The following is a 10,386-nucleotide window of genomic DNA, read 5'->3' on the forward strand; positions in this document are numbered from 1 at the left end:
TAACATTTTATTGCACCATTCGACGCGAGCATCTTTTTGCTCCTTAGTTAAGTTGTGCGGTATCCAACGCGATCAATTTTTTTTTACAGCTAAATGATCATGTAATATTAATGCTAGTCATAGAAATACCCAGAGTCGCCTCTATCTCGCGGTACGTAACATGTCGGTCGTTTATTATAAGTTTTCGCACAGCCTCAATATTTTGTGGTACAACGACCGATTTCGGGCGACCTGCCTTAACTTCGTCCGTAAGCATACTACGTCCACGATTGAACTCACTAAACCAGTAATACACAGTAGTTTTAGATGGAGCTTCATCACCAAAAGTTGAAGTTAGTTGATCTATGCACTGTTGTTGCGTTAAACCACGCCGAAAATCATAATAAATCATAGCACGAATATTTTCACGAGTGAGTTCCATTCTTGCAGCGAGATGACATTTAAAACCCGTCAAAAACAAAACACTAGCGTTAATAAGAATGAAAAAATATACCAGCCAATACTTAAAAAAGTTCAAATTTTACCATGGAGGTCAAATATACTATTTAAGAAGATTGTAATCCCGGTTTCCGGATAGGTATATAAATAGCAGCCCTCGTAGTAGGCTTACCCAACTGCCTTAGCAGTGTCAAACTGACACTATATTCGCTAACGTCTGCGTATCTTACTTTCTACACATCTCGCACTAATATGCGAGTAGAAGCGAGATACATAGAAAGTTAGACATGGTATCGCACACGCTAGCGAATATGTCAGTGTCAAACTGGACTGGTGGTAGCCGTACAGATTACATTAAACTTATAATATAAGTAGCCCACCGTTTCTTTTGTAATAAGTTCTATTAATTACAATCATACGATCATTACAATAAATGTCGCGGCGGGTTGGACGCGGTATTGCTGTTTGAAGGCCGATCGCCGTCCGCGGCAAGTGAACCATACCACGCACATACATATAGGAACATAGCATTTGTACCAATTTTTTATCAAGCAGACTGATACGTCTGCGAGCGATACTACAAATTTCGTATTAATTGAAGGAATTTTATACAGGAATTTTTCCTTTAATAATATAAAATGTATAGCATTTGGTGTTTAATCAAGCAGACTGCAGCCTAAGGACCGGTATGTAGAGCTACGAAACTTCTTATAGGTACAGCAAAATTAAGGTGTCTGTAGTAGTAGGTTAGTTTATTTGTTAGCATGCATTTTTTGCAGGTGTTATATGAATATCGTATAGCCACTACTAATTTAAAATCATAATCCTACTAGGTTGGTAATATTGAAATGTTGCACACATGTAGGTCAAAATTCTATTCGATATCTCATTTTAGTTATTTTAAAATATGCCTAAAAATTTAACAAGTAGGGTTTTTAGGGAAGAGAAAACGATTGATATAACTTTTTTATTAAATTATGATAATCCTTCAATCCAAATTGATAATAAAGATAACAACTAAATATTTTTACTTAATCTTGGATAATCTCGGTGTAGGTACTTCCCCGATACACACCTCTCACATGTAGATTATCCGAGATTAAGTAAAAATATTATCAACTTTCAATTGATAGCTACAATTTAGATTTATGAGCTACAAATGCTACAACGTTGTTACTCATTAACAGACATGAGAACAGCTAAGCGCAAAAACCATCTCACATCTTTAGCATCTCGATAAACAGCCTATAAACAATGTAATCCCAATAATACAACATAATTACCGACTTCCGAAACGCGCGATCACATTTCCTCAATTACTGAGGACAATTTCTAATTGGTAATCAATACATGTCATAACAAGTCGATGAACCAAACAACAATGAGATGATTTCAATAATTACAATAATTGTGAGCGCAAAAACCTCTGCTGCTCCGACGGTATGATATAAAGACCCGAGATGCGTGGTGACAAATCAAAGCAGTGTTACAGAACGAAGCGCGCGGATTACTGTTGCGATTTAACATGAATTATTTGGTGAGGTTATTTTTATATTTGTTGTTAAAAATATATGAATATTAAAGTGCAGTGCAAAGTGAAAACATGAATAAATATGGTATTCGAATTTCGGCTACGTAAAAGCAATCCATCCGTTAGGCCTTTAAAAAAAATATTACATTAATTAAGTACCTATGTAGAGTCAAAAAGGTGTTTTCAATTTATTAAGACTGAAATCACGTACGACATGTACGTATCATCGGGACTTAATGTACAAAGTTTACTGTTTTTTTTATAGTGATAATACTGATAATCTATACCCATAAGTATTACCTGAAATTTGGTTGAAATAGGTATCTGCATGGTAGCTATAGCAAGCTGCAAGAAGTATATTTATTTAGTTTGATTGGCGGTCAGCTAAATAATAAATAAAATTTTGGGGCATTCTTACACAAATTGACTTAGCCCCAGATTATTCTCAATAAGGCTTGTGTTATGGGTAGGTATTACTACACAATATTTTGGTACCTAATAATAATTAAGAATCATTGGTTAAGAATAATTAGTTCAAGCGTCAATCAGACTTAAATAAGTAAAAATAAGTATAATACACAAAAAAATCGTGTGAACCCTCACAGGCGAGATTCTGACTCACACTCAGTGTTGGCCGGACGCTAATTAGAATTGAATATATTAAAAATTAACCATTACAAATAGAACCGTAAACTGTAACCGTCCGTTACGGTTCTAATTAACGTTCGGCCAACACTGCTCACACTTAGTTTATCAACTTATTACGATTGATATTTATAATTTTTTAATAAAATTTAAAGTTTGCGAGAAAACTACGTGTTCTACAAAAAGATACTATTGTTTATAGTGCATTGCATTTCAACGTCGTTACATAAAGGTGTTACAATATAATTTTGTGTAGGTACAGTCACGTCTGAAAATATCGGTTCGAAAAATATGCCTAAAATATGTATACACCACCTTAATATATGGGCAATAAAGTCGTGTATACATATTTTTGGCACTTTTTTGGTATCGATTACGATTGTATACATATTATAGGTATGATAACTTATATTCCTATATCTATGCTATAGCATTGTTTACTATATGATAATTACTATTAATAAATCGATTAGCTTGGATTATCAGTCTCACGTCTTGTTGGATTTGTGTAACTAGATAATCACTCTGTTTTACGGTATTGATAGAGACGATTTGTGTCATTATCTATAATGGAATTTGAAATTAGTCTTCACGCATGGTTCCTTGGCCAAAATCAATAAATCAATCACAAATAGTTTGCGAATACTACTAATACGAATTTTCGTAATGCAGTGGAAGATTTTTTTTAAACATACGGTGAAATTGCGCTTAATAATGATAGAATGTCACATGAAACTATTAGAGGTTTATTAAAGGTAGACTGGCAGAGAATGCCTTCTGACATTAAGTCCGTCATTTGTACTTTCATGTTTTGTACAAACTAACTATTTCTGTTTAGCCTTGTTGACTGGTAGAGAATGTCTCAAGGCGTTAAATCCGCTATTTGTACTCTCTTTTTGTAAATTTGTGAAATAAAGTTTAAGGAAATAAAAAAAATTATGTTTAAATAAATAAATAAATAAACTATATCTAAATAATACAAAAAAATACGGAGAGAATTTTGAATTTTACTGTTAATGTTAATTTTGGTGGTATTATATGCATGTGCGTCAAACCGTAAATAAATACTCCTGATTTACACCCAATCGCGCTGCAATACCCCTAAAGAGCACAAAGGAGATGCATTTAAGCGAAAATGCCGAGTTACTGGCGTTAAATTATGATTTTCACACCATTAAATTAAATTACACAGCGCTTGCAAGCAGCCCACAACCGGGCCCGTGCATGACGCGTATCTCAACTTTTAATATTCACGAAAACTTTGTCCAACCGCCTCCATTGAACTATTATTACTACGTACGAACCGGCACAGAGAACCAGTATTTTACGCAATGAGTTGTTATTGTTTTACCAACAAACCATAGAAGCGGAGCATGAATCTCGCGACCTAAACGCGTAAGCGCAATTAATTTTTTCGGCCCTTACGACGTTTTGGTCGCGTGGTACAGGTTGTCAAGCCAAGCCATCTTCTCTGCAGTAATAATAACTTAATGACCGCCTCGCAGTTTTTATCCAATATTGAGTCAAACCAAGCTAATACTGCACTGACACTTGACAAGAAAAATAGTGTGAAGTGCCACTACAAACCTAATATTCTTATGAAAGTATGATGTTTACCGTAGAAATGCAGGAGCGAGTTTAATTTTCCAGTTTTAATTAAAAAAAAACATGCGGAATTTTTAGCAGTAGGTCATTGTCATGAATGAACACATAGTAATCTAAATAGGTAGTATGACAAACAGTTCGTATAATACTAATTTGGTATTAATTTGAAAACTATCAAAGTAACCGCATTTTCCTTGTCATCCCATTTTACGGTGAACTTGCATAGTTTAGACGGACTACATAACTTTGACCTTGAGTTATATTAACCTCGTGGTCACTTTTATATTGGTTTCATCTTAGTGTTGCGCTTGTCTTGTGAATAACGTTCCCTATCGCCTCCGTTTGCCATATTTTTGGAGGCTGCGATTCGATCAACGGCGCCGCCGTTAGTAAATAGGATGTTATCCATTCGGCATTTTTGCATAGCAATTGAATGAAGGTTATCGAGCCGCCGGTGATGATGAATTCAATTATATACACAATCATACTGGAAAAACACAGAATATTGCAAAATGTTCATTATAGTTGCGCATTGATAGCACAGAACTAGAAAAAACTACACCTGCATAATATATTAATCATAAGACGCGCTGACAGCGGCATCTGAGTCAGCCACCGGCCAGGCTGCCAGCATGCGCGCAGCACAAAGGTTGCTAGGCCTGTCGCCTACACTACCTAACGAGGGATTTTTCACGAGCGGGAGGTGGTAGTGTTAACTAGATTCGTTTACCCAATGTGTATAATTAATATACATGTGCAATTTTCGTAGGCACCTCCCTATGGCTATGACACCCGCTAAGCCATTTTGGTTGTAGGGCGTGCTATAAAATATAGATACTTGCACTCGAAAAGTATTACCACTAAATTCTTCGATATGGGATATGATCACTTTTTTATTTCAGGTCCTATAAAAAATTTATGAAAAAAAATGGTTTTTTTTTTGTTTTCATTCAAGCATAACGTTACATTTCATTTCTTTTCAGACCATAATTTTAATATCTTGCTCGCTGGCCGTCGCGGCGACGCAGCGGCTAGAAGAAACCAACACGGATGGACAAAGACGAAGCACCGGTGGCTACGGTCTGCTGAGACCCGGCTACGGCAACCCTGGCTACGGCGGTGGATATAACAGGTTTGTCATTACAAGAGGCCTATATGAACACGGATCACCGGTCTGTCTGACGAGACCCGGCTACGCAACCCTGGCTACGGCGGTGGATATAACAGGTTTGTCAGTACAAGAGGCCAATATGGACACGGAGCACCGGTCTGTCTGCTGAGACCCGGCCACGCAACCCTGGCTACGATGGCGGATAATATCCTATAATACCCTATTCATATGTCATATTATAAGAGGTTTGTCATTACCGTTACAAGAAGCCAACACGGACGGACGCCGTACCGGCGGCTCGGTCTGCTATATCCATTATCGATTTCCGTAGCAAGTAGGACTACCGGCTACGGTAATACTACTAACTACAACAGTGTATTAATTATATAACAAATTGGTAGCATATGGCTACGGTCTACTAAAAGCCGGCTAAGAAGAGGATCTTACTCTTTCTTTTTATAACCCGTCTTAGTCTCTCCGCTCTGCTCTTATCTTGATCTTCAATTATAGGTAATAATTCAGCCTATATACGTCCCTGCTGAGCACAGGGCACAGGCCTCCTCTCATGCGCAAGAGGGCTCGGGCTATAATCCCCACGCTAGCCCAATGCAGATTGGGAACTTCACATACACCTTTGAATTTCTTCGCAGATTTATGCAGGTTTCCTCACGATATTTTTCATCACCGAAAAGCTAGTGGTAAATATCAAATAATATTTCGTACATAAGTTCCGAAAAACTCGTTGGTACGAACCAGGATTTGAACCCGCGACCTCCGGATTGAAAGTCGGACGTCATATTCACTCGGCCACCACCGCTTCCATCAATGTTAGGTAGCTTTTACGATCTGCTCAACAAGTTATTATATTTTTTGTACTTGATTGCTTTATAGCGGCTACGGCGGTGGTTACGGAGGTAGTTACGGCGGCGGTTACGGCGGTGGCTACGGTGGCGGCTACGGAGGAGGATATCAACCCGGCTACGGCGGTTACCAACCCGGTTATGGCCAAGGAGGGTACCCCGGTGGTTACCCTGGCGGTTATTCGGGATACCAAGGAGGTTTTGGAGGTAACACTATGTTATAATATTCATGTTTCGTTATTGTTTCTTTTTTGTAAATACTTACCGCACGCTTATCTATCAATTTATCCTTTTTCTTAAATATAATAAGTGTTTATGTTAGTGTTAGCGCTTACAATTTGCTTTAAAAAATATTTTAAAACTTCTTGTAAACCACACCAAAGGTCAAATATTTCTGCCTCTATAAGATAGCGTAGGTAAATTTCAGAAAATTTAGGCCCGTAATTTTGCACACAATGCAAGTATCTTGTAAGCATATGTGCGATTTCCGTGTAGATATTTGATACAGTAAGCAATTTAAGAAAAGATACACGTGTAGATAGATAAGTCGATAATCCACTAAGATACGAGTATTAGGTTACAGGAAGTGTAAATAATAACGATAAGTAAGTAGAAATCACAAATACCTCTTATAATTTATCTCAGACTCTCCCATTAGGATCCACCTCGTTCAGAGCCAGGTTAAACTAATGGATTAATGTCTCCAGGCGGATATCCTGGATATCCCGGTGTTGGGTACCCGGGACCCGGGAATCCGGGATACGGCGGATACCCCGGTTTCGGAGGTTTGTACATACATATGTGTACTTATAATCACATAAACTATGCACAAACCAAGGGAGTAGTAAATTAATGGAAAGTGTAGATAATATTAATTCACGTGCCTCGACAACGCTTTATTTCCGTTGATTTATTTAAAACGGAAGCGTTAATGCCTACGCTGAGGCGTGCTTCCAAATCAGAGAAGATTTATTCAATCCGCAGTTTACAAACAGTTACCAAGTTTCGGAACTGAATATTAACTAGGTAGGTATATTAAATGTCATTTAGCACTTGTTTTTCGGTGAAACGGTGAAAGTATTTCAAAGTTACCAAATAGTATAGTCATTATATCCAAAAAAACCGACCCTACCCGTAAATAATGTTCTTGGATTTTTTTTTCGTAGGTCCCTCGGGGGGGTCACTGGGGGTGTAAATTCAAAAAGTAGACTGAATCAGGCTCCTGTGTATATTCGAAAAATGGTTTTTCTTGAATAACTCGGCCATTTTTGATTTTACAGTAAAACCGTGAGGACAAAAATTGTAGGAAATTTGATTTTCTACAAGTTTGGTCCTCACAATTTTTCTTCTAGGATCGATATTTTGGAAATTAAACCTGAAAAACGCGACGAATTCAAAATATTATCATTATCTCCTATGTTCCACGAGGAGGAGGATGTTAACGAGGGACCTACAAAAAAAAAAGAACTGATTAATCACGGGTAGGGTCGGTTTTTTGGATATAATGCCTGTAACAAAACCACTTTGGACTATCATGGGGCATGTAGCCCGAGCCCTTTGCGCAATTACAGGCCTGTGCTGTGCCCAGCAATGTAATGTATAACGACTGATCATGATAATTTTATAATTAATAGCGTTGTATAATCGAGATACCTAAAATGTACGTGTGTACAGACGATCTATCTATAAGAAAAATATAATAAAACATTTGACGCGATTGATTAATTTACTACTCTCTGAACTAACATAATCTTTCGTTTGGTTTTGGGTGTCCTGTATGTATATTTATGTACTATATAGTCGACATACCTATTCACTCCCTGTTTTGTTTACCTACTACTAATACATAGTTGGGTAGGTAATAATCTGACATATAAATAATTTTATTATTGTAAAATAGTGTTTGATATCTATTAAACCGACCATGTATTTTTAGGTTATTCATAATCGCCAGAGTACTAATTTGCAACTCAAATGCTCAATACTCATTCCAGATAGATTTACTAGAACAAGTCCCAACTTTCGTTTTCCTCCAGCGTTACTCATGCATGACACATTCTTTGTTCTACTGACAGTCCATGCTTCACTGATTTTACCGACTTATACGCCCTGAGGGCAAATTCTGAAACTTAAAATATAATATCAATTTGATTACAACGTTAGTTCATCGAGCTCGCATGTAAAAACTGTGCTTTAGAGTGAGTGCAACGTACCATTGTCGGGAGTCGACATTGTCAACTGACCTTTCTTAATCCTTATTGCAACGACATAAGGTCCTATTTAACTGTCATTAAAAAGTGCTTCTGTCAATGGAAACTGTAATAAAATTATCAATTTCACCCCAATATTAATATCTGAATGCGCCGTCAGCTCGCCAGGCCACCTTGTTAGAAAAGAAAACATCAATGAAATCAGGAGGGGTCAGAAAAACACCTCTATGAGATTTTCTATTTCCTGGAGATATCTCGTTTCCCGGAGAAAATTTACCATTTTCCTCTTACCCCACCAGACCATTATTATTATTTATCGATTTGGCGTTTACACATTCAACCAAAAACAACTGGCACACGCAAATAATGTATTTTCGATATAATTCTGATACGTCAATCCACATCCGAGAACGACATCAAGCCAGAGGTTGATAAAACGTAGCTTCACCGCATTTTAGTGCTCATGAAAATTCTACCTCAGCTTTATCTCGTGAAAATACTGACTTCTGGGCTAGAAATTACTGGCCTTTTTATTACAAGGTCCCTAAACACGTAATGTTCATAAAAATGTTACTAAACAAATGAATCGCAGTCATAAACATCAAACACAACTTATTTGTTACTTATTACGTAACAAATAAGATGCTTGAAATAAATAGTATTAATACTAACAATTTACTTTGCGCAATGCTAATATTTTTTAACAGATTGGATGCGTTGGTTCACCTTAGGTTGTCACCGTATCTTGTAAAAGCATTTTAAAAACTCATCGAAAATAAACCCTCGGGAATGTTGTTTTTCATTTTTGTTTCGTATTATACTTAAATGTAATAATAACTATACAACAATTGCACTATTTTTCAGGGTACCGTCCAAATTATCGGCCGAACTATCCTCCCAACAATTACGGTTACCCGGGCTACAATCAGTGGAGGCCGAGCTACAACCAATACCGACCGGGCTTCGACCGACAATATCCCGGTAATACCTATACATTAACATTATTTAGATTCGAACTAGTGTTTGCACGACGGATTTGAAATTTTGTATCCGGATTGCAAACCCAAATTCGAACATATCTGACGTACGTCCTGTTGAACTTTCCTCATCAATTATACGGGGACCTCAAACTACAATTATGGAATTTATGGTTACCATTACCGATAGAGGTCAGGTTACGTTCCAAACAGGCGAGCATACTGAAATATAAAAATTATATTTTTCAGATAAACACCTACGAGAGAACAGAGTACCAGCAGTCTTACAATAAAAAGTAGAAATTTGTGTAGTGTTAACAGGAAATGTAGTGTTGCGAGCTATAAAATTTCTCTATTCTATATTAATTTCTACTGTTTACTGTCGTACTGTACTTATCTTTTACCTGTGGTGCAGGTAACTCTGGCAACTACCTCGGTGGCTACGACGGCTTCAACGACAACTTTAGGCTGGTTGGAAGGAAGGTGGGCGAGGACAAGAAGACCAGCTCCGAAGAGAAGTTCACTGTGTAATCTTACTCATTTTGTTGTTCATTAAATTATTGTTTTATATATACGATTTTATTTCGTAACACATAAAAGGCTTGGCAGTGCAAACTCCATTTTGAAATAGACGAGTGATATTAAGGTTACAATCATTGACATTATAACTACAGATAGGTTAATAGGCCTTGCAAAATTGAAGTGCTTACAGTTGCTCTTTAGTCGCGCCTACCGAAGCACCGAGCACCCGCATACCGAAAGAGATAAGCTTATGTCCAACAACGAGTGTAGGCTGTGTAACATAGATGAATAGTGTGCGAAAATTAATCAACAAAGATAGTTTCATTCACCTAAGTGATTATACAGTACATATGGCACTACTTTACCGCCCTAGTGCGACAACTAGTACGTGCGTATGTCGAAAATTGAAAGGGCCATATGCTGTACTGTAAAACGTTGTACAATACACGTGCAAAAACGTACTCGCTACTCGTGTCGATTTAAAACC

At 37.2% G+C, this 10,386-nt stretch overlaps 1 protein-coding gene across 2 annotated transcripts; it reads left to right on the forward strand.

Annotated features, from left to right (window-relative positions):
- Positions 1-1,821: 1,821 nt before the first annotated feature.
- On the forward strand, positions 1,822-9,947 carry LOC133527203 (prisilkin-39-like). Of its 2 annotated transcripts, XM_061864102.1 has the most exons (6): positions 1,822-1,975; positions 5,203-5,351; positions 6,222-6,397; positions 6,898-6,975; positions 9,265-9,381; positions 9,793-9,947. In XM_061864102.1, the coding sequence occupies exons 1-6, from the start codon at positions 1,964-1,966 to the stop codon at positions 9,906-9,908; spliced, it is 648 nt and encodes a 215-aa protein (XP_061720086.1). In that variant the 5' UTR covers positions 1,822-1,963; the 3' UTR covers positions 9,909-9,947. The 2 variants fall into 2 exon arrangements, with proteins under 2 accessions (XP_061720086.1, XP_061720087.1); XM_061864103.1 differs by lacking the exon at positions 6,898-6,975.
- The last annotated feature ends 439 nt before the right edge of the window (positions 9,948-10,386 follow it).

This window comes from Cydia pomonella, chromosome 17, assembly GCF_033807575.1.
Source record: "Cydia pomonella isolate Wapato2018A chromosome 17, ilCydPomo1, whole genome shotgun sequence".
Classification (NCBI taxonomy): Eukaryota; Metazoa; Arthropoda; class Insecta; order Lepidoptera; family Tortricidae; genus Cydia; species Cydia pomonella.